General features: G+C 42.8%; 4 protein-coding genes across 5 annotated transcripts; 3 read left to right on the top strand and 1 right to left on the bottom strand.

Moving 5' to 3' along the window:
* Window positions 1-825, top strand: lrrc10 (leucine rich repeat containing 10). The gene has a single exon (XM_069687235.1). It carries the CDS (start codon window positions 1-3, stop codon window positions 823-825), a length of 825 nt encoding a protein of 274 aa, XP_069543336.1.
* Window positions 826-3,360: 2,535 nt separating this feature from the next.
* On the bottom strand, window positions 3,361-6,159 carry LOC138612998 (seipin-like). Its single transcript, XM_069686553.1, has one exon. It carries the CDS (start codon window positions 5,901-5,903, stop codon window positions 4,647-4,649), a length of 1,257 nt encoding a protein of 418 aa, XP_069542654.1. The 5' UTR covers window positions 5,904-6,159; the 3' UTR covers window positions 3,361-4,646.
* A 1,160-nt stretch (window positions 6,160-7,319) lies between these two features.
* On the top strand, window positions 7,320-15,480 carry fnbp4 (formin binding protein 4). Of its 2 annotated transcripts, none has more exons than XM_069686261.1 (17): window positions 7,320-7,367; window positions 8,035-8,112; window positions 9,398-9,525; window positions 9,868-10,042; window positions 10,495-10,642; window positions 10,737-10,839; window positions 10,941-11,285; window positions 11,416-11,593; window positions 11,730-11,863; window positions 11,944-12,048; window positions 12,327-12,460; window positions 13,460-13,614; window positions 13,715-14,016; window positions 14,126-14,237; window positions 14,413-14,606; window positions 14,723-14,880; window positions 14,974-15,480. In XM_069686261.1, exons 1-17 carry the CDS (start codon window positions 7,364-7,366, stop codon window positions 15,062-15,064), a joined length of 2,544 nt encoding a protein of 847 aa, XP_069542362.1. In that variant the 5' UTR covers window positions 7,320-7,363; the 3' UTR covers window positions 15,065-15,480. The 2 variants fall into 2 exon arrangements, with proteins under 2 accessions (XP_069542362.1, XP_069542360.1); XM_069686259.1 differs by having other exon boundaries at window positions 7,324-7,487.
* Window positions 15,481-16,443: 963 nt separating this feature from the next.
* On the top strand, window positions 16,444-24,471 carry agbl2 (AGBL carboxypeptidase 2). Its single transcript, XM_069686111.1, has 22 exons — window positions 16,444-16,555; window positions 16,910-17,083; window positions 17,261-17,368; window positions 17,831-17,981; window positions 18,092-18,347; window positions 18,477-18,878; window positions 19,022-19,164; window positions 19,942-20,101; window positions 20,184-20,310; window positions 20,386-20,486; window positions 21,112-21,224; window positions 21,321-21,399; window positions 21,517-21,669; window positions 22,065-22,142; window positions 22,253-22,333; window positions 22,428-22,526; window positions 22,692-22,779; window positions 22,932-23,081; window positions 23,196-23,226; window positions 23,329-23,528; window positions 23,665-23,806; window positions 23,951-24,471. The coding sequence occupies exons 1-22, from the start codon at window positions 16,444-16,446 to the stop codon at window positions 24,198-24,200; spliced, it is 3,198 nt and encodes a 1,065-aa protein (XP_069542212.1). The 3' UTR covers window positions 24,201-24,471.
* The last annotated feature ends 47 nt before the right edge of the window (window positions 24,472-24,518 follow it).

Raw genomic sequence — 24,518 nt, 5'->3', positions numbered from 1 at the left:
ATGGGTAACGCCATGCGAGGCGTCATTGCCTTCATCCCCTCAGAGCGCTGTCAACGTTTCCTGGTGGGGGACCTGAAGGAGATGCCTCTGGATCGGACCCTGGACCTGAGCAGCCGGCAGCTGCGTCGGCTGCCTCTCGCCGCCTGCGTCTTCGATGAGCTGGTGAAGCTCTACCTGAGCGACAACAACCTCAGCAGCTTACCGGCTGAGCTGCAGGGCCTGAAGAAGCTGCAGCTCCTGGCCCTCGACTTTAACTGCTTTGAAGAGCTCCCTGCGGCTGTTTGCAGATTGCCCCAGCTCAGCATCCTTTACCTGGGTAACAACAGGCTCTACTGCCTCCCCAGAGAGCTGGGAGAGCTCAAGGAACTGAACACTCTGTGGCTGGAGACGAACTGCTTCACTGTTTTCCCCCAGGTGGTTTGTGAGCTCCCTAATCTCAAGACCCTGCACCTCGGCTACAACCAGATACAGAGTTTACCAAACGAGCTGGGACGGCTGGAGGAGCTAAGGAGCATCTGGCTCGCTGGGAACCAGCTGGCTGAGTTCCCACCGGTGTTACTGGAAATGCACTTTCTAGCTGTCATCGATGTGGATCGGAACAGAATCCGCCGCTTCCCAGGCCTGTGCCACCTGCAGGGGTTAAAACTGGTCATCTATGACCACAACCCCTGTGTTAACGCCCCGGCAGTGGGTGAGGGAGTCAGACGGGTCGGGCGCTGGGCGGACTGCTCTGATGACGAACAGGAAGATGAGGGGTCGAAAGCAGTGAGTGAGACAACAGCAGAGGTCACAGAAGTCCACCCAGAGGAGGAGTGCAACATTTAGGGTGAAGGAACAGGGTGACCTTCAGCTGTGGCGGGGCCCGGCAGCACAGGGGGATAGTCAAGTGGAGCACTTAAAGAGGAGAGGTGTTTTGTACAACAGGCTGATGGTTGGTCCATATAGGGTAAAGTCAGATGAGCTTTAATGTAAGGCACAAAGTAGTCCATAAACACGACCTTTGAGAGGGGAATTTGGATCCTGGAATAAAAAGTGTTAAATGTTTGGTTTCCTTCATTGTATGAAATGTTTGTGTCTTATTTGAATTTGTATAACTCTGTAAATACATTGTTTATTGCATTCATTTTCACCATCTTCAGATTGTCCCTTTTTAAATGGTAAATGAAACATTTATGTGGCTTCTTTCTTGTCTTCTCAAAGCGCTTTACACTACATGTCAATATACACACATTCATACACTTATTTAATGCAATACAAAGTCACAAATCAGCTCCCAACCCTGCCACAACAGGCGACCTCGAGTGTTATGTGTAACAGAGGGGAAAGGACTAATTACACAAACCTTTGTTCCAGCAGAGTCTGAGATAAAATCCGAACCTGCTGAGGCTAAATACAGGGAGCTTTTTAATACCAGTGATGGATGGTTTAAGTCAATTAGTGCACTCCTTATTCAGACCGATGCATAATTCATCTGATAGATTGGGGATGTGGCTTTGAATAAAGACCGCTAATGGGCCTTAATATCTTGCCATAAGGTTCAGATTTCAAACAGATCATGAACGCAGCTTTCCAGCTCCTCAGTGTACCAGGAAAATGCTCTGGGACACGATGAAATGTCAGTCCTCGTGTGTCACTGTGAATCCTTTTCATTGATGAGTAGAAAAGACATTAAAAACGAGGGGCATATCAGTCCTTTTACTGGAAAATGTGATTATTTCAAATGGCATCAATACACTGAACTACTGTTTCCAGATTTAATCAGCTTCCTGTTAAAAAACAACTGAGTGTGTTGTTGATGTAAATTTCTGTTCTGTTGACCTTTTTTCTTACATCATTTTCCGTCATGGTCACTATTTGCAAACTCTACAAGTGTGCATTATAGTTTTAATGACACAGAAATACAAGTGTTTATTTTACTTTTCACTCTATATTTCATGACGAATATTTCAATTCAAACTTGACTCTCGGTGTTTCAACAAGCTGTCTACATCAAAGGGCACTTTGAACTGTATTCACCCTGCTCTTATCAATGTGGATTTAATATCACTTTGATTAATTCTCATGAATCATTTCATCGTTTTCTTATAAGATTTGCACCAAAGTCTTGTTTCGAAACCAATGATTTTTCAAGGATTTTATCAGACAAGCGTTAAACTGAAGGCTCATTAATTGAGTCTAAAACACGGTGTTTAGAAAGTGATTTATCCACTTGTTTTTCCAAGAAATTTCTCATTTTGAGTTTATATAAGTATTGTGATTGTCTCTGTAAAAGTACAATTTTACAATCAGTTGTAATATTGGACATTTTATCCATCCATAGACCCATCCATTATCTATACTGCTTATCCTGTTCACCGTCGTGAGGGGCTGGAAATGATCGCAGCTGTCATTGGGCGAGAGGCACCCTGGATAAGGGACATTTTATCATATTGCATAAATGTTATTTTACCAATATGTCACAAAATGTGTTTTTGACTCTTTAGAATTAAATAAAGGCAGTATTCAGGACAGTTTGTGTGTACCGTAAATATATTATTACTTGTGTTTGACCAAATATTTTGGATGAACATTCACAGATTTGTGTCTTAAATTATCTTGTAGTAAACAAAAACTACAACTACTCTGTAGTTTTAGATCATTTCTATCATTTAACATTTATTGCCAGCAACCATTAGAGAACTGGTTACACGCAGTTCATTTAAAACTGATTTAAAGAAATGGTTAATTAGTAGGCTACTTAGGCCCTGTTCACATTTGGTATTATGATTCGATCACGACAACCACACGATGATACCAGATCTGAACACCCTCTCAGTTCTGTCGACACTAAAAGTCAATTGCACCATACTGTTCAGTCTGCTGTCTGTACCGATTGTTGTCACCTGTTGTTATTTTTGTAGCAATGTAATAGAATGCATGTTTTTATGTCTGTGCCTCTACTTTGTATGTCTTGGTAACATTTTCTAATAATGCAGTGCAGTGTGGTATCGTTTAGTCCATATATTTATAAACATAATCTTTCGGTTTTGTTGCTTATCGTGTGTTGCGAGCCTCCGTGTTGCATCTTTTAAATTGATTTTAATAACTTCGTAATTTACATTTTATATTATGTTTTTAAGTTTGTTAGCGTGACTTAAAACTTCTGTCCAGAGACTACAGATGAACAATAGCCTCTTGGCTAACTCTGGCACATTTACAGCAATGTTCCTGAATGTGCACTGTCCCTGTTAAATAAACTACTAAATAAATAAATAAATAGATTGCAAAACCCAACTAAATGTTTAAAAAGTCAAAAACTCTGCTCAGTGTTGGAGGTGTGTTAAAATTAGAAAAGGATGACAAGAAAGAGACATGCATAGCTGTAAGTTTATTTAATTTGTTCCACACATAAACACAAACTTCTGTAACTTCAGAGACATAAACAGGGATTTTCTTCAGGACACAATCCAGGATCCATATTTAACAATATCTTTGGTACAAAATCAACACAACTTGCACAAACCCCTCATGAACCTGCTTAAGCCCCGAGCTTCCCTGAAGTGGAGATAAAAACAAGAACACTGAATCATATTCCTTTACCAACTCGAACGACCAGCACCATGATAAAACAGAAACTTCATTATTCCTTCCTATACTGTATGTTCCCTAACCTTAAATACAAGCATATTATTGACAGGCATGTGAACAAAAGTTACTTAAAATACCCATTTAAAAACAGCTCAGTGCTTTGTTGTAACGAAAACACATTAAATACATTTTTCACAACATTAAACTGCGGAGGACAAACTGCACTGTAACAGATACTGGACACAGAGATCTGATGGAATGAAAGCCAACCTTTTAAAAGTTGAAGGTTACATTTAATGTGCCACGGCAGTGAAATCACCCATTATGAAGACAGAGCGTATGTGTATGTTAAAGAAGAAGGATGAAAGCGTCAAATTTCTCATGTCCCTCAGGCTGGAGGGATTACGTATTTTTTCTTGCAAGTTGTTAAAAACAAAGACACTTCTTAAAAGGACATTTTCCAAATCTAATGGCTCTGAGAAAAACTGTCATGTGTCCTCGTAAATCCAAATGTGTAAAATTTTGCTCACAGTACAAACAGCTACATTCAAAAGCAGAATCAGATCTACTCAGTGTGTGACCTAATGATAGTTTTTAGAGGAGGAGTGTCAGGATGTGGGCCGCAGATATTGTGGGCTGGCCATGGTGTGAGAAGATGCCGCCCTACAGACATTAAAGGATTAAAACAGGGAGAGGTTAGGGTGTGGTAAATCGTCGGGTAACACCTGCTGATGCGATACTATTATTCAGAGCTGGAATGCAGGGCCTCCTGCCATGGGCATCACCAAAACTCAGATGCAACAAACATAAGACTGTCAAATTAATATAATATAATAAGCAGAAAGCTAATGAGCGGAGGTCAAAGGTACAATGAGGTAAACTGTTTTCAGCACGAGACAATAAGTGTAGTTTGTTAGCTTTAACGAGACAAGTGTTAATATTTTCATGCATGTATATCTAGGTCAGCACAAACAGTGGGTTTGCTTGAGACAATCAATATCTGCCAAATCAATCTGCTAAAGAGTGATGAGACACTGTGCTGCGTATGTAAGCATATACTAGGTGTGAGCACAGGCGGTTCACAGGCTCATCCAGGGTCCAGGTCTCTGTCTGAGAGTCGTCTCAGCCTGGTCTGGCTGCTCACTTCCTTCTTGGCTGTCCTGCTCCTCAGGCCCCTCAGAGTCATGAGACTCTTCCTCCTTGGAATCAGGCTCATCAGCCCCAGGGGCATCAGGGACCACTGAGGGCTCCTTTGATGACAGCTCAGCCGCAGCGCCATTTCCCTGGAACTCAGTTTCCTCAGTCACAGATCCAATCGATTTAGGAGCATCAAGTTCTTTCTGGGAGTTCTCCTTCTCCATGCGCTTCCTGGCCTCCTCTCTCCTCTGCTGGATGCGGGTGCTGTCTCCCATCATGACCCTGACTCTCACTTGGTCTGGAGGCCAGAGCCCGCCCCATATGAACTGCAGGTAGCTGAAGAGCACAATGGCGCTGAGGAAGGCGAAGTTGGTGGCCACGCCGATCACTGCAGATGTCAGGGGGAAGTTGTACAGAACATAACGTATACCAGTGAAGTAGGCATGGATACGCAGCATGGAGGAGTAGATCTGCACTCGCTTGGACTGGACCTCAATGACGGCGCCGACAGTAGGTTGATAAGCATTTGTCTTATATTCTGAGAAGAGCTCAACATCTATGAGCTGCTTCTGCTCAGTCATGCCAGTCAGAAGGAAAGGAGAGAAGAGAAAAGTAGCCATGGTCTGCAGGAGGCTGGAGCGGTAATGCAGCATCGTAGATCGTCCCACTGATGCAACAGTCTTCCCACCTTTGGTAAAAGAAGACATCTTGACCATGAACATACCAAGCTGTTCATTCACAGGGGACTCTGGCATCTCCAGCTCCAATGATATGCGATAAGGCTGCCCAAAAGCCATCACCTGGTCCCTCTCATTCTTCATGAAGGAGATGTTGGCCTTGGGAAAGGAACAGAGGCCCGACTCTGAGGCATCACAGTCAGAGCTGTAGTAGAAGTGCACAGGGGTGGAGAAGCTCACAGTGGGCATGTAGGAGTAATAGAAGCTTCCATACAGAAAGATGGAGACCCAAAGCAGCAGAACCAGGACACAAAACAGGATGGCAGCCTGAAACAACGTCCGCCGGGCTTTTAGGAGAGTGACAGCAGCCACATCTTGCATCCAGTGTAGGACGGTCGCGGTCCCCATCGTGTCTGGTCCGGAACACACCGACCTTCTTCTGGTCCTGGTTGGGGCAGTTGTTCCTCCTTCGAGCCCTGTCGACTGCTGCCTCTGTCGTGGGTCCTCTTTATGTTCATACATGAGTGGGTGGGTCTCCTCTGAAACTGTGAAATTGTTTATCTTCGCCCTCCCATGTCTGGTCTGTTCAACTACCTACACACTCACTTAGCAAAGACTCATTGCTTTTTCAAGTAGATACTGATAGCTTAGTTTGGTCCAGAAGCTAGGTGAGCTAGTCGACAAAATTAAAATATCCTTGACGTTTGCTACTGACCTGTCCCAGGCGTGTAAGCTTGTTAGCAACTTAGCTAGCATTCCAATAGTGAGCTGCTACACACAAAACATGACCTCACGAACCGGAAGTTGATACAGTCTTTGTGCCAGCTCAAAGCGGCTGAGCAGATGCTGCATTCACGTGCTCCTCGGATGGTCCGGTTTCGAGAGTAAGGCAAGCGTGAGTTCGGTGTGTTCATGCCTAATATAAAGACAAAACAGACACTACAAATACGTGTGAAAACAAATATATGAGCGTTATTTCTTGAAGCTGATTTGGTCACTCTATGTGTAAGAAATGAAAAGCCCAATACCATATTAAAAAGTAAATGTGAAGCAATGAACCCGGATGTTGATATTAATAATTAATAATTAATTCAATTAAACTTTTGGACCATCAGTCAACATTTACTTTGGTCTGCCATGTTTCTGCCTAAACTGACATAAAATCTGTCAACTCAATTTGGGTAACAACATTTTCTCTAACTTTCCGATTTCTTCTAATTATGGATGTGCATTTAGATAATTTTTTTTGACTGGTTAACCAACACTCTTAACGGTTAATAGCTGGTTAACCGACAAGTCTGGGACCCAATAAAACACCAATATATGTTTTTTTCCCTTTCTCCATTAAAAAGGGTTTATTTTGCCTCAGGTGCCTAAGTGCAACAGCATAAACAGAGAGAACATGAAGATTTAGCCTACACATCTGTATTTTACACATCAAGCCCTGTGTGAACTAAATAGACAGCAAGCCTAATGTTGCAGCAAAAAAGGATTTTGGGCATTGTGGCTTCCAGGATACCGGTATTTTCTGACTTTGAAGATACAGTTTGGCTATGTGAACAAAAACAGATTAAGAAAACGAAAACACACATTGAATCCTGAGACCGGTGTATGGAACATATAATTAGGTAGGCTATAGGCCTAATACCTGGAGGTAATAACCTAGATTTCTCTGGAAATATTTAACTTAAATAAATAAAATAAATAGCAAATAGTAGAATTTGCATTCAATATACATTTGTATTGAATACAAATATTTCGTCTTGGGTGAAAGGTGTTTTTTTTTTTGCTGTATCAACCGGTTAAAATTCTAAGCGGTCGGTTAACGGTTAACCGGTTGAAGTGCACATCCCTAGTTCTAACACTTTACATGAATTTCCTCGTCCGGAAACTGATTTTTCTGATTATTCCGACTGAACGTGAAAGCACCGTGCAACAACGACGACAGTGAAGGAAGCAGGCCGCCGGACCGACACACAGCTATGGGTAAGAAAACTCGCATTACGGGAGGAACGGTCGGTCGTAGAACCATCTTACAGCTTTCACCCCCCGGCCTCCGCGGTGGGAATGCGGGAGAGAGGGAAGAAGCACCTTCGGGATCCGATGGTAATTTGAGAAACATGTCATCTCAGTGACTCATTAGCGGCAGGCTAGCGTATTGCTAAATTCTCCAGGTGTGAAGAAAAGGCCCGTCCAGTAAAAAGAAAATCCATTCACATTACCTCCACGATTTTTTTTTCCGCCGAATAAGCGTAATCTATTCTAAATACACACCGTCACAGAAATAGCTAAATGACAGCTATAGCTATTCATACAAATCCCTAATGTTTTCTGTTAGCGGATCGACCTAGCCTAGCGTGCTAAGTTAGCCGTTAGCATCCCCCAGTTCTGTGAACATGCCAAATTAGGCTTATGGCCAATGACTGGACTAGTTAACCTAACTAAAGTAAACCAAGCGTTCTGTAACAGATATGTTCACAGTTACTTTATTTATCTAAGGAAATTAGGTAGATAATTGTGTAGCTGGAATAACAATAATCTAAGTGTTAACCAGTCTGCCAATCTATGTTGCGCTACAGCTAGCTTGCTTTAGCAACAGTAGAAACCTTTAGCAACTGTTGAAGCTCAACGTTTGACGGACGTTTTCTTGCAGATGAACAGGAGGGTGATGGACAAAGAATCGTGAGAGAAATACGCACAAACATGAAGCATCCCGCTGTTAAGGCCACAGGTAAAGTTATTGTGTGTGTGTTAGAGATGTTTCGGTCCTGAACGATTCGTTCAAAAAGAACGAATCTTTTCAGTGAACGGAATGATCCGTTCACTTTCAAGCATCAAAGTCGTTCCTTTCGTTCACTTGGCTCCCCACTTCTTCTTTTAGGAAACCAGACTGATTGATGTTAGCACGAGCCAATTGCGTTTCAGAGGAGGGCTGTTTGTATCACATCTAATGTATCAAATCACCATCATTGGTTAGGAGAACGACTGAACGTATCATCGTTCATGAACGAGTGACAGTGACTGAACGTATCGCTTGACCGAATGTCTCTCTCTCTCTCTCTCTCTCTCTCTCTCTCTCTCGTTCACTGAACGAAGCGACCTGATTAGGTGCATCTGTACATACAAGTCAATTCACAGACTCAGACTCTGATTAAATATATTACATCATCAGGCCCTGTGAATATATAAGGAGCCTCATTCACCTCCGTTAAACTTTAAAAACAACATATCATAAAAACGGTGATGCAGACTCGCAGCGCTGAGAGGGAGAGAGCATCTGCACAGAGGGAGGGGGGGAGCGGGTCATCGCGGACTGAAGTGATGACGAGATATAAAAGTTTGATCATAAAGCCTGATCATCTACAGCTCTGTGTAAAATATATGTAGTACACAGCGGACTGCAGTCTCTGTTGACAGACAGATCTGAACACAGGTCCACGTTATTAAACGTCTGTGTTCTCCCCGCGCTGCGTTATAAACTATGATGAACTGATCGCACAATGAAGTTGTAGTCTTCGTATTTTATTTTATGTATTGTGTTTTGTACAGATATGGACGTATGTGTCTGAAATAAAGAAATAAAGTAAAGTACAATACTAGAAACGATATTACAACAGCTCAAAAATAAACTGACACAACAACAAGATGAGATAACACATGAATGTTTATTTTTATATAAATATAATATTTTCTTTTTAATATAGTTGGGCCAAGTAACTGTTATTTTGTGATGATTGAACAAGAAGACCAGTAATGCAATGGGAGCCGTATTGTTCGTGAACGAGTGAGAGTGAGTTACGGGTAAACCGGAAATGTCACTGAACGACCTGGTGAACGAATGTAATGAACGAATCGTTCAGCTGAACGAGATCCGAAGATCCGGGTCACTGAAGTGAACGAGAGTTGACATCTCTAGTGTGTGTGTGTGTGTGTGCGCCTGTTTGTGTTTCTCAGGCAATGGAAACAAGGAAAGCTTGCCATGTGATTGAACAAAGTTGTTTTGTGCCCACCTGCAGAGGGTTTGTCCTTGCTTGGGGCCTATGAGGACAGTGATGAAGAGGATGGAGACTCTCAGCGTTCAGCTCCAAATTCTCAACACAACCAGTCAGCTGACATCGACAGTACATTGGCCAATTTTATGGCTGTGAGTATATTTGCTGCATATTTTAGTCCTCAGTTTTGAACACTGGAGTGTGAACCATCATGGAGCATATGTTTTTGTTTTTTTAAAGAAGTATACCTTTAATATTAGAGCATATTAATATCCAAGTTTGCTTATACCAATTATAAAAAGTGTTCCTATGATCTGTCCAAAAAGGAAATTACGGTTAGGATAATCCATTGTAGATAATTAGATGACATGCAATTTGGTGGTACCCATGGTTGGGTATGTTTCAAACTTAAAAAAGGTGTGACTCACTCTGAGGATTGAAAACGTGTTTTTAATGAAAGATATGTCTTCCGTCTGTCATTCTTCCCATAACAGGAAATCGATGCAATCACCACTCAGCCCAGTTCGGATGATCCAGCTTCTCAGCCTTCAGTCCCAACTACCGCCTCACCCAGACCTGAGGGTGATACTAAGCAGCCAGCTGCCAGTGAAGACCAGAATCAACAAAGCACAGAGTTTGAGTACAATACTCAGTACTCACTCGCTGGAGGTAACTGTCTGTACTGTATTTAATGTCAAGTGTGCATGTCTTGATTTCTCTCTAGATTAACCATTGACTGTAGGTAAAGTCTCTGTGGTATTATACTTTTTTATGTTAATATATTATATAAGTCTTTGTATTATATGAACGCATTTGTTGTTTTTGTATAATAGCTGTTGTCTTACTAAAATAAAGACCAGCCAGTTGTTGTTGTTTTTTAATTAGGAAAAATGTAAGCACACTTTGGAACACACCTTACCTTGCTTGTCAAACGAGCTGCTTGTTCTTCCAGCCACCTTTTTTGTACAGCAAAATATTAACCCCACCCTTTGAGATTTCTATAGATTTATAATGAGCTTTGTTATGTAACCTTGAATGAATATGAATGAAATATGTCTTTGCGGATTAAGAAGACGACTTATGTGTATTTTGTCTGAAGCATCTCACACTTTTTTTTGCAGTGGGTGTAGAGATGGGAGACTGGCAGGAGGTGTGGGATGACAACTCGGGCTGCTACTATTACTGGAACACTCTGACCAACGAGGTGTCCTGGGAGCTGCCGCACTATCTGGCAGATCAGGTGAAAAGCTTGGGGCAGTATGCAAACAGGTAGGAGGAACTGACAGAGAAAAATCACTATGTTTTCACCTTCTGGCTTTTGTCTCAGCTGTGTATGACGTGTGTTGTATTTTTCTGTTTATAGCTCTAGTATAAATGGCAACGGCACAGCACATGCAGGGTATCATACTGAGGAAAACGCTGCATCTGCTGCACCCCCGACATCAGTAAAAGAGACCCAATCAAAGGCAAGTTTATTAAGGTCCAACCTTTAACTTTATTCTGTGCTGTTTTAGGGATTGTTATCCTGAGTTCTAATACATCAACCTTGTGTTTTTTTGTTAAAAAGGAGGTAATTGAGAGTGTTGTAGGTCTCACAAGCGAAGAAGAGGAGCGCCGTGGAGTGGCTGCATCTCTGCTTGGTCCTCTGATCCCGTCTGAAGTGAAAGAAGCAGAAGAAAAATGGAGAAAGAGACTGATTAAAGGCTTGGATGAGACTGAGAACAGTTTGGATTCGGATGGAGAAGGTGTCCGCCCCGCAGGGTCCCCCTCCAGCCCTCTGCGAGACCCTGACTCAGCTCCCGTTCCCCCGAAAGATCTCGGCACTAAAAAGCAGTCGAGAGACAACTCTGATGCTGAGGAGGAGACGGAAGAAGACACGGTGGAGTTAGAACTCGCTCTGGAGCGGAAAAAGGTGATATTTTAATACATTTATTGTTTTTAATGTGCAACTTTGATAACAGGAAAAAACCTTTAAGCTAGTTTGTAGTGTACAACATTGACAGTTCAAGTGACCAGACTCTTACCTGTTGTCTAACTCTTAGGCTGAGCTCCGGGCGCTGGAGGAGGGTGATGGGAGTGCAGGAGGCTCCAGTCCTTGTTCTGAGGCAAGCCAGGGTGGTCCTCCACTGAAGAAGAGCCGGTGGAAGACGGCTTTCCCTTGCGCTCCTAGCCCCGACTCTAACAGCAGAGGCTCTGACCTGCAGGAGAGCACAGAGACTGGTAAGTCTCAAGTAATGACAAGTGCTATTGGGAGGTTAGATGTTCATAACAAGAGTGGATGAAAATTCAACAACAATCTGACTCTATATTTGTCCACCCATTCCTGGTTACTAACTGCCTTTCTTGTCTCCTGTAGCACCTTCAAAAGTCCTGGACAGTGTTGCAGAAGTAGAAGACAAGGAAACAGTCGAGGAGAAAATGGATTCAAAACCCTCAGTTAAAGAAGAGTCGGAAACGCCTGAGCTTAAAGTGGAAACGCCCGAACTCAGGGTCAGTAATAGTTAAGTTTTTACCCTAATAATAGTGACAATTTTTATTTAAGACACATTTTTAATACTGAAAAAATATAGTTTCAGATCGGAGAGCTGGCTAACACCTTAACCAGCAAGATGGAGTTCCTGGGGATAAATAAAAAGGCCATCTCAAACTTTCAGCTGCTTCTGCTACAAACTGAGGTGAGCCGATATGATGGTTTAGCCGTTTTCACATATGAACAGTTCCAAGTAGGACTTGTAAAATATTAAACACTTAATTTTCTTTCATATCATTTTTGCACACAGCTATGTGGTAGTACTTAATATTTAAAATTCTCATAATAATCCATCACAAGGTGTCATTCTGCAGACTTACTGTAATTACTCTTCCATGTTACTCATCTATCTTGTGGCTCTTCTGTCTCTTTACCTCTACCTCATTCGTCTCCTTTCCCTCTTTCTTTTTTTCTTTGCCCCAGACTCGGATTGCCGACTGGAGGGAAGGTGCTCTGAACGGGGTCTATCTACGCCGCAGGCTGCAGGAAGCCGCCGAACACATAAAATATTACGAACTTAACGCCGCCCCTAAAGGCTGGTCCTGCCACTGGGACAGGTACGCGCTCCTTACCTTTCACATCTCTAAACTCCCTCGTCCCCACAAAAAATCTTACCGTGTGACTACAACCCCCACCAGTGCCGGGGGGTGCAGACTTTGTTACATGACTTGGGGAGAAGCTTAACCAGTCCGAGAGGATCAAAATACTTACCAGAAACAGACTCTGCAGGTTTCTGTGATGCAATCCAGGCACTCTGCCTTTGAACGTGCTGGTATGGGCGCAACCACTCTGGGCCAGCCTGCTTCCTGTTAAATATACCTGCCTGTCCCTGTAACACAGACTCTTAAGCCCTTTGCTGTCAGGGCCTTTGTAGACTGATTATGGGTCCAGTCAGTGGAAACACTGGGAGGGGGTTATGGTAGGAAGGTTGGTTGCGTGGGAGAGCTTTGCACTTTACAGGTCTTCCAACCCCAAGAATGCAATGCAGACAGAGTGATGCCCTGGAAGCGAGGAGTGTCACGCTTCAAATAAAAGGTGAAGATGGAGCAATGACGGGATCCAGCAGGTCAGACCTACTCTATTTCATATGTCTTCCTGTTTTTTATTTTGTTCTTTCTCATGTAAATCAAGTTGACTCTGTGTGGATGTTATTTTCTGACTTATGGTGGTTGATTATGATCATGATGATGATGATAATGATGATGCTTCCTCCCTGGCGTCTTCCCGTGTCTGGGAGGGAATGGTTGTCAAAAAAGGAAAAATGTGACAACCATGGTGTGAGCTGCTGAAAGCTACTTTCAGGACCTAGAGCTGATTTATTTTGCTTTCTTTGTTTTTGAGAGCAAGGTGGGTTCCCTATCCACTCCCATAGCCCCACTCTAATCGGGCCTTGTTTTGGATGGCTATAGTCACCGTCCTTACCAACACTCCTGCCCCCTACTGTGGCATTATGTCCACTCCCTTGCCCCACTGTCTCAGGGTATCATGCCACTCAGCCAGTTGCAAGGCCAGCCTTTGAGACTTTCTCTTTCTATCTCTGTTGTCCCACTCTTTAGAGAGCACAGACGGTATTTCTATGTGAACGACCGGACCAGTTCCTCCCAGTGGGATTTTCCATCAGAGGACGACAAGGACGATGACCTGAAGGAAGGACAGACATCCAGCCAAGGGGAAACCAAACCATCCTCTGCACCTGCAGGTGGAATCACAGGTCAGTTTATTATTACTCTAGCTGCTCCCTGGTATCTTCTTTAATTACAAAAAAACTATCCTGACTTACACATAATGTTATTCCCTTTTTTATTTAACAGGATCTTCTAGTTCTACCGCTCCTGCCCCACCAGCACCTCCCCAGCCAAGTGCACCATCCTTCTGGTCTCCGTCTCAGCCTCCTCTTCCCGACAGCCCACCTCCACCTCCCCACAACCCGCCACCTCCGCCTCTCCCCCCAGGCTCCCCACCGCCACCTCCTCCCCCACCGGACAGCGATGGAGAGATCATGGAGGTGGAGATGGAGATGGATGATGATAACGACGGGGAGCCTCCAGCCCCTGGAACGGAGGAAGACGGCAGCGGGAGGCCTCCATTACCCCCAGGCACAACTAGCATGAAGGTGTCAGATTTTTCTTTAATAACTAACAGTTTCAGTGTTAAAATGCTGCATGTGTAATTTCACAGGGGGCAGCTGATAACTTTTGTTATATTTCTCATCACTCACACAGATTGTGGAGACGTCCTTGGGGAAAGGTCAGAAGCGTAAAGCCGGTCAGCTGAATAAAACCATCACTATTGGAAGCAGCCCCATTCTCTACACCCAACCTGCTGTCAGTGCAGGTAAACAATATCACTATACAACTGCATTTACATATAGATACCATATTAGATATGTAAATGGCACCAAACAAGGTTAGAGCCCAATCTCTGTGTCCTGCCCTCCCCAAACAAGAGATTGCAGTTATTTCAGAAACATGTCAGTGTTTACCTAATAGATTTTCCTCTGTGTCTCCAGCTCCTCTTATGGCAGCAACTGCCTATTGGGGTGTGCCTGCCGTCACTGTCCCTTTGGTCCCTTGTGAACCCCCTGCCCCACCTCTCCCAGCATTACCTCCTCAACCACCACTGCCCCCACCCCAGCCGCCCAGTGAGCCTCCGGGAGCCAAAGCTCCGCCCGCAGACAAGACCAAGAAAACGAAGAAGGATAAGGTTCGTTTTGGAGAGATTTGCTTTATTGAATTTTTGTAAAGTTCAGACCATATTTGATACCACTGCTTAAATGTATTATACCTGTAGTGTAACTTTCCTCTTCTGTGCCTCTACAGTCAAAGAAGAGCAAGATCAAAATGCCCTCTCTGGTGAAAAAGTGGCAGAGCATCCAGAAAGAGTTGGATGAAGAAGAGAAGAGCAGCTCCAGCGACGAGGACAGAGATCAGCTTAGCAAGAAGAACATCGAAGACTGGAAGCAGCAGCAGTTCATGACGTATGTTCATGTCTTTATATGCTAATCGTCATGTAAGGATGTTCTTCAGTCTGGGTAACTCTTCTTAATTGTTGTTCTGTTTTGATTCTACAGGGGGAAAGCTTCAAAAAATGCAAACTTTGAGGCACTTCCTGATGACTGGCGGCAGCGGCTGAAGAAACGGAAGGCCACAAACAGCACGTAACATTTGGCCTGGGTCATATCTGCCCAGTTTTTTTAATCAATCCAGTCATTACCATCCTCCCCCAGCTTCAGTTTCGTTTATGGATCTATGGACTAAAGCTTTTTCTGTGTTTTTGATGGAGACATTTCGAGGACCTTACATGGCAGGCCATTCAACAGAAGAGCTTGAATGTCCTTTTCTTGTTTTTGTAGCCACTATTGTAAAAGTGCCAAATGTCTTGAGTTCATCAGAAATACTTGTATAAATCATGTGAAGATGACCACCAGTTTGTTTGGAGGGATTGTCTATTTTATTGAGCATTTTTACAACTGTGTACATATAATGTGTGATGGGATAAGCCATGTTTTTTCAAAGGGGAGGGAACATCACTGAACATGTATATTATGTAAAAAGTCATTAAACTGTTTTTTCCAAAAGCCATCTTTTTCATTATTTGATTGAGTTTGGGGTTAGCGCTAGCCATAACACATTATTTAGATTTTTAGGGCATAATGTTGCGTTTTAAGAAGTAAAGTTTTGAACATTTCTGTCAGTCATTAGTTTGCAGTTTTGTTATAGACGAAACCATTCTAGCCCTATTGTTCACTTTATGGTGAGTACATGTTTTTGTTGTGCTGTGCTGTATTTTTGTACATTTTAAAAAGAACAAAAACAAATACTGGATTTAAAGTATCCCAAAATGCATTTTAAAATAAGTGTACAACTAAACCAGCGCTATACAGAGTATGTACCGCGCTAAAACAAAATTAATAAATGCTCACGTCATAGAGAAATGAGCCGAGGAGTGAACGGAAGTATTTTATTATTATTGTTTTTACATTTGACTGATAAGCTCAATGAATTTTGAACTCCCGAAGCTTTGCGACACAACCATAATGTTTAACCTCACCCCTTACTGTTACGACAAGTCGTCAACGCTTTTTCCCTGAGCTGAATGTAAAGCTTCTCCCTGGCAGCCGCGGTGTTTGAGAGACAATCTGTTGCTAGGCAACATCGCACATTGTTACAGATTTTTCCGCTAGTAGCAGACGGTGAGTTTACCTTTTGCTCTTATGTTTATGAACTTTTTTTTTTATAAATTACTGTACTTACTTTGTAAGCGAGGTACGTGGCTGCTAGGCATTGTTAGCCTATCGTTGTAAACATCGACGGTTATAACCCAGAGAGGACAGGAAAACAATCTGTCAGGAATCACGGAAGTCGTAACAGGACTTCGTTAACCTGCTTCATTCATGCAGAGAGCAGAAAATGCCTGATGGAGATCCCCCCCTCTGCACTTCTAATGTGAGTTCTGTCAAATACCTTTTTTGTCTGCCTCTGAGAATCACGAACTTTTATACACACACACACTTGTCAACTAGGCAGAGAATACATCACCCATGGCTGTTACTGCTATCAAGAAATGGTGGATAACACACCAGTTGGACAAATCGGACAGCAATGACCTCAACACAGAGGAAGATGATGAGGAAGAGGACAGGAGGAGGCGGTGTAAGTCGTTTTCACATTTATATAACACATTGTATCTTAAAACTGTCTCATGGTGGGTGTGTATTTAAAATCTTATTATTGACTGTAATGTCCATGTTTGGGGTTTTCCAGTTGATGTGGTCATCGTTAGATTGGGTGGTATCTCCTCCCTAATACTGGATCATTATATATTAAACAATAGCTCTTTTGTGATTGAGATAATTAAAGCAATCTGGTGCAGCATAATCCCTTTTTAAAAGGGCTGACTTGTTTGGTCAGGGTGAGGTAAGGGTGAAGACCTGATGAAAAATGTATATCCATAGTGCACTACTGGAAAAAGAAGGTGTTCAAGGTGTGAATCTTGTCTCCTCTCAGTGTGTGTAAACCTGAATCAGGCTCTGAGGACCACACAGCTGCTCATAGACTTTGATGGTGACCGTCCAATTCTGCGTCTCACGGCACCGCTGGACCTGGTCAACTTCCCATCTGTCTTCCACCCCCGGTGGCCGGTGGAGTGTGAGGTCATCAGCGACATTATCCATCACATAGGTAATTTAAGATCCCATTCAGCTTAACTGTGGTGTAAATTAGCCCAACAGTAGGCCATGAGTACAATTTGTGATGATATGCTTTTAGCAAAACATGTCCAGTCTACAGAAAAAATATGTATCAATCAATAAGTTAAACACTGTAATGACATCATGAGTGTGTGTGTGTGTGTTTTAGATTGGGACCCCCCAGAGCCGGAGCCTTTCTATCAACCCATAGGATATGAGAGGGCACCAATGTCAGCAGGCGATGAGAGGGGGAAAGTGGTTTACTGCATTGACCATGGTAATGTTTGACATCAATGCTACTTTAATTTGTTGTACCACCAGATTGCATACATGACATTGCTCCGTGGTGTATATTGTTATCATGGTGGTACAAAAAATTTTCTGAATATAAAATACAGACAGGCACCTTATTCTTTTGGTTAATTCACACCACATCTTCACCTTGGAGAATAGACTCTGTTTGGATTTATGGGTGTCTTACTGCATGAGTTTGTATTTAAGCATGGTGTTGTATTTTTTGCGTTATTTGTAAATGCTTTAAGATGTAGATTTGATATAGATATCACAACCTACCTGTGGATTTAGGGGCTCAATTACAGATCATCTATTTTCTAGATAACATAAGCTACCTCTCCACTGCTCTTTGAAAAACAATACAAGTCCATTTTACTAAAAGTTTTGTTCTAATAAATTAAGCTTTAATTTTGCTCTCTTTTCCTGTTTTTCTCACTCTTTTAAGCCACCAAGCGCCCTTTTTTCACCTGCTCACGTGTCAGAGGAAGCAAGGGGCCTATTAAAAGTGCCACTTCGCATGACGTCCATCAGTCAGACTTCACCCTGGAGTTTGAGTCACGCTTTGAGAGTGGGAACCTGCAGAAAGCTGTGCAGGTGTAAGTCTCTTTCGCTTTTCAGCGTTCACAATATTAGTGTAGTTTTTCCTGTGGCTCTTGGTCAAGTTACTCTCTCTCTCTGTTTGCACCTATATTTCCTCCCTGTTCAGGGGCATCTATGACTATGAGCTCACCCTGCGCACAGACTTGTACACCAGAAAGCACACGCAGTGGTTTTACTTCAGGGTGAGGAACATGAAAGCTGGAGTGACATACCGCTTCACCATCACCAACCTGATGAAGACCAGCAGCCTGTATTCTCATGGGATGAGACCACTCCTCTACTCTGAGACGGCTGCTAGGGTGAGAGGTGTTGGATGGCAACGCACCGGCTCCAACATCAGATACTTCCGGAACTACAACCAGGTAAGAGAACTTTTACTGAATAGCCCATTTCCTACTTTTTTGCAGCTCTCCTTTTTAGTTTATGTTAGAAAATAATTCAATACATCAGAAGCAGAATCTCTGTTAAAAGGCACAACTCTGTTTGACTAGAACACAAAGGACATCAACAGCGACACAGTCACCCTGTACTCCCTCACCTGGACCCTCCAGTTCCCATATGACTCAGACACCTGCTACCTGGCCCACTGCTACCCCTACACCTACTCACGGCTGCAGCGCTACCTGCGACGCATTTCTTCCAACCCAGCAGTCTCGTCTTACTGTAAAGTGCGCGTGCTGTGCCATAGCCTGGCTGGGAATGCCGTGTACATGGTGACAATAACGTCCCACGGCGTTGGCAGGGTGGAGGGCAGGAGTAGGAAGGCGGTGGTGATGACAGCCCGAGTGCACCCCGGGGAAACCAACGGGTCCTGGATGATGGAGGGGTTACTAGACTTCCTGCTCGGGGACTCAGAGGACGCTCAGCTGCTCAGGGACACTTTTGTTTTTAAGGTGAGGGGGCTCAAAATCATATCTCAAACCTGTCCAATGTGTTTTGTTTCTGAATAGTATTTTATAAAGTCAGTAGCAAGCTCATAAAATGAATGAATTCATGGTGTAATGCTGCTTTTAAACATGTTTTTATGGTGCTGCAGGTGGTGCCGATGCTGAACCCAGATGGTGTGGTGGTGGGAAACTACCGCTGCTCTCTGGCAGGCAGGGACCTCAACAGGAAGTACAAGACATCCCTCAGGGATTCTTTTCCATCTGTGTGGCACACCCGAAACATGGTAGAAAGGTAAGACAGGAGACATGGACGAAGACACACACAAACACAAAACGACATTTTTCCATTTAGTGTAAATTCAGCAATTAGTATTAGTATTTCTTTCTTCTTTTCCTAAATGAATTCAGACATCAATGTGTTTATTCATCCAATATACTGTTATCAATGTGCAGGTAAAATGTGTCAAAGGTTATTTAATTTATTATATGATTTTAAGCTCACATAAACCCAGAAAATGATCAGTCTTTCCTAAAGATCCAGTGGTGTTATTTTATATATTTTGTATAATGATGTTTATTCTTTAAGCAGATGAGAGGATAGTGTTATGCCACCCCCTAAGGTGGACCTATGTAGCTAACAACTGTCCACAATCGGATCCAAAAATATGTGAAACACCTTAAAACACTCATGGGATTTATTAAAGGACACACAAACAACCAATTAATAACTGAAGATCAACAAAATCCCTGTCTGAGAGGCAGAGCCACAGCACTCCAGAAGTCTCTCTGCTGATGTCAGAGCTGGTGTCTTAAATACTGTTCCAAGGTCAGGTGCACCTGATTACAAAGTAAATTTACTTTGTAAGTAGAAACAGAAATTGAGTAAGTCCTGGTAGCTCATTCGTTTTGGGTCTTAAAGCCGCATTCAAGCTTTTGTTGGTGATGGTTTAATGGATTCTTTTCCCACTGTGAATCCACTATGAACTCTAAAAGTAGTGATCAAATCAATATGTATTTGTATGCTCTCTATTTCCCCGCTACATTTTCACATCATGCTTTATTTCCCCAGGCTGATGGCTGAGAGAGATGTCATTCTCTACTGCGACCTTCACGGCCACAACCGTAAAAACAACGTCTTCATGTACGGCTGTAACAGCCGAGGTGATGCTTCGCCGAAGCTCCACGAAAGAGTCTTTCCACTCATGATGAGCAAGAACGCCGGTAATAAGGTAACAGGGCTCTCATCATAACACAAGAACAACAACGTCAAGAGGTGAGTGTATTTTGCTTGATATTTACTCTCTTCCCTAGTTTTCCTTTAAGAGCTGTAAGTTCAGGGTGCAGCACAGCAAAGATGGAACAGGACGGATCGCCATGTGGAAACTTGGCATCAAAAACAGCTACACCATGGAGGCCACATTCGGAGGCTCCACCCTGGGTCAGTTTTCAGATGTGTGTCTGTGTAGAGCTTTCCTGTCTCATACACAGGGTCTAACATCTGTTTCAATGTCAGGTGACAGGAGGGGAACACATTTCACCACTCGGGACCTGAAGTCCCTCGGCTTTTACATCTGTGACACCCTGCTGGACTACTGTGACCCTGATCCAGCAAAGGTGAGAGACAGAGCAGCATGTCTGACTGCAGCTTATAAAGACTAGAATTACTGCCTCATGGTTGTATGCCTCCGCCAACCCTTCAAGTTGCAGTTTACATCCATGTCTGTCCAGACTCATACAGTGAAGACTTTGAAGGAATTTAATAGAAGGTATTAAGTATGTTTATTGGCGAAACGTGGATGCTTCACACACATCTTCAACCCGGCAGTACAGAAGATCTATACAATCACCAAAGTTTCATGGTGGGCACCAAAGATTAGTGTCACTAATTCAGTATCTGTGAAATATGGTCACAATCTCCCTTCTGTTCCTGAGTTATAGCGTTGAATAATGGCCAGAAAAGTGTTCGACCTCTGACCGCCAAAATCTAGTCAGTTCATCCTTGAGTCGAAGTGTGACGGACAGATGGACAGACATACGTATGGACGGACAACCCGAAAAAGTTATGCCTCCATGCCGGCGACAGCCGTGGCCAGAGGCATTATTATTTCGGGTTGTCAGTCCATAAGTAGACCCTTGGATAATTTATAAGTGTGATTTTTTTGACTCTGGTATTTGAATTTTACCATTGTGTGTGTATGTGTGCAGAATTTGTTTATGTTTCCTGTGTGTTATATTTCAGGTCACTAACTGTCTGTCAGAGCTGGGAGTGTTGATGAGAAAGAAGGTCAGAGAGAGGCTGGGCAAAGATGTGGGCGCTGACTGTAACATTTCTGTGTCTGACCTAGAAAGCAGGTGACAAAAACCTTTTATTATATTATCTTAAATACACATGCAAACCAGACTGTGGCAAAGTTATTCATTTTGAAAATCTCTTGTTTTCCCTCACAGTACCAGCGGGTCAAATAGTTCAGATTCTGACGGACCACCAGTTCATTTACTGAACCAGCCACAAACTGTAAACACAGAGGTAAAAAGATGAGTGGTTTTACGGATGATGGTTTTATTTTCTCTGACATTAACTTTGGATCAAGCGATGGACTCCGTTCTTTAAATCAGTTTCAAATCACATCTTCTCTTGCATCAGTTCACTAAATGCTCCTGCTCTTCTCCGCAGCAAACACCAGTGAAGAAGAAAAAGAAACACCTGAGGAGACATAAAGAGAGGAACAGGCTGCGAGCGGAGAGAGCGAACAATAACACACAGCCGAAAAGCCTGCAAAGCAACATCACACATGTGGTGAGACTGAATGACCCCAATCTGTGTACACTGAAAATGTTCTTATGCTACTTTCCACGCAGTGTCAGTACATACAAATATCCAAAGCTGCTGAAAGTGTGCATAATAGTAGGCATTTTTCACAACTATACTTAAATCCATGCAAGTTTACGAATGTAAAAAAACTCACAAGAAGTAAGAATGTGCGTACTGTTGGACTTTGAATTATAATTATTATGACAAAAATTGCTGTTTCCATTTGACACTATCTAAACCATTAAGTGCCCACATTTTACACCATTAGGTGATTAGCCATTAAAGCCATGGCTAGTTATACCTTTTACATTCAGTCCTGTGCACTTTGGTAGAGCATCTGTTTTAAATTGAGATGGTTATGTTCCTGCTCTTCTCTGCAGCAAATTCCAGAGAAGAAAGAGAAACGCCTGAAGAGTCTTAAGGAGAGAAACAGGCAGCAACCAGAGAGAGTGCCAAAGGTATTGCAAAACAATATCACAAGTATGGTGCGACTGAGTGACCTCTAATTAGTGCAACTCTTGTCTAGTTAATTAATGTTACTGACTTAAAACAAGACTGATCTTTGCAGGAGTCTGATCTGCCTCATGAGGACACAGTTATAGAGAGCATCCAGGAGCGGCCTGTTGGAAGGTTCAGGAAAAAATGGCAGGTATGATGACAAGTTCAAATGAGTTAAGGAGATGGAGCCAATGAAACAAAGATTTCCTGTGCTGTTCCTGTTTAATATTTGTTTCTGTGTGAAGGTAAACGGCCTGATAAGAAGATCTGTGATCCCTCCTGCCACCTCTCATCCAGGGGAGCTCGGTCAGGTGACTCTGTGGCAGGGCAGCCAGCCTGTCAAGGTACAGATGATAGAACCCCCTCACAGAATCACTTTATGCTCACCAACTGTTAAATAATTGTGCACATTTTGCAAACAATTTACTTCCATTAAACAAGTTTTTTATATATATAATGAGAACCTGTAAATCTTTCACTTGAATTCTGGGGTATTATCTCTTTTTTAGGGTGCCTCTCTGATAAACGTGAGAGCTGCATACCTGCATCGCAAAGCAAAAGCATGTCCACCTCACAGCACATACACAACTCACACAGGTAATGTTTATTACTGCTGAGAATATATAAAATTCCCCCCTACCATCCCCTACGTACCACATTTTGTAGGTTAATCGTGTTGCCTTTGATTTCCAAAAATGAAGTTTATACTATAAAAATCATTGAACAGTCTGCTTGGCTGCCTGCTGCAGATTGCCTGGCGATGGATACAGGACAGTGGAGATGCTCCACTCAGCTGCTGCACCTCAGTCCTCACCCTCCAACTTCTCCAAACTTCATACAATCCAACCAACAGCGTCTTCCTCCTCATACATCCTACACCTCCTCTAAAGTCTACAGAGGTTCGTCCGTATTTACAGAAGCTTTACAGAATCAAGTGTTCATCATTTCTCAGTGAATTCAAGCTGGACTCTGACGGTAGCTCTTTTGTATTGAAATTCATCTCCATCTTTCAGGGCTGCAGCCTTCTCTTTCATCACCCCACAGGTAAACCTCACAGGGACATTGCATCCTTATAAGCAGCCGGTGTTATAACTACAAGTTGAGGTACATTCAAAGTCGCTAAGCTTTATGTCTGTTATTTTGCAGGTCTCCCCCCATGTACATCAAGAAGATTTCAGACATCGCACCCACAGACTGCTTGCTTTCAAGTTACACCACTGACACGTTCAGAGAAAGAAACTTTTTACAGGTTTCAGACCGTTACTTTGTGCCTGAGGATTCCTCACATGCAGACGTAACCAGGACAAGACTGCACAACAAGGATCCGGGAGAAGACTCCTCAAAAGGTGTCATTATGCACTGCTGATAGATGCAATTAAAAAAAAAATTGTGTTGATGAAATTGCATGAGAAACCTGTCTGTATTTGCACAAAAATCTTTAGTTATCCTCACCCCTTCCTCCTCATCCTGTCATTTTGTCAGTGGGTTTGTCACTGTTGAGAAGTACATCACATGACAATGTGAACCCGAGTGATCTCTCCTCCAACCTCGCCCTGAGAGAACCTGAACCACGCAGCAGTTTATTTGTGCCTGTGCTGAGGGGCAAAGACCTGAGAGGAAGAAGGTAAGTTCATTTAAAACCTCCTGAGCGTTCTTTTCGTCTGCTAAATACTCAGGCTGCGATTACAGGTCAGATTAGGGTAAAAGCACGACATGCATTTCAACTCATTTGTGGACTTCTTTGCCTCCTTTCATTTTATTTTCCTAGATTATTCAATGGGACTCAGGGGCACAAAAGCCACATGACTGTTTTATCCCCCGTGTCAAAACCATCAAACCTCATGAAGTTGGAAGTTTCTGGTCCACAGACAGACAAACTCAGCAGATGTCAGTCTGAAGACATCCGGCAGTATCACTCTGGAAGAGAACGCCAAATAAGTACGGCAACAGGAGAAGCAACTGTCACAAGATCATCACAGTCCGCCCCGCAAAAAAGCCAAATGGAAATCTTTGTTTGATTAAAGCTGAAAGATCATGTGTGCCTGATCAGACATTGTTTCCACACACCTTCTTATAACATCACAAGTGCAAACCTGGAGCACCTTTAAAATAAAGGTGATAAATGGCATCATTCTGTTGATGTTGGGTGTCTTGTCAAATACTTAAAGTTTGATAAACACATTTGTTGAAATAGAAAATGTTTACTGTACGTTACTGACAGTGAACATCACTGCAGACTCGTGGAGATAAAGAAGTGAACTGATTGTGCATATTAAAAAAATATATTAGTGGGTGGAATCATAAAAAGTTACTTGTTTGTTGCTGAATAATTATAG

The sequence above is a fragment of the Semicossyphus pulcher genome, unplaced genomic scaffold, assembly GCF_022749685.1.
Source record: "Semicossyphus pulcher isolate SPU_LCO1_2020_fin unplaced genomic scaffold, fSemPul1.0.p SCAF_8, whole genome shotgun sequence".
NCBI lineage: Eukaryota > Metazoa > Chordata > Actinopteri > Labriformes > Labridae > Semicossyphus > Semicossyphus pulcher.
Note: the sequence above shows the minus strand (reverse complement) of the source record. Positions and strands in the feature narration are given on the sequence as shown.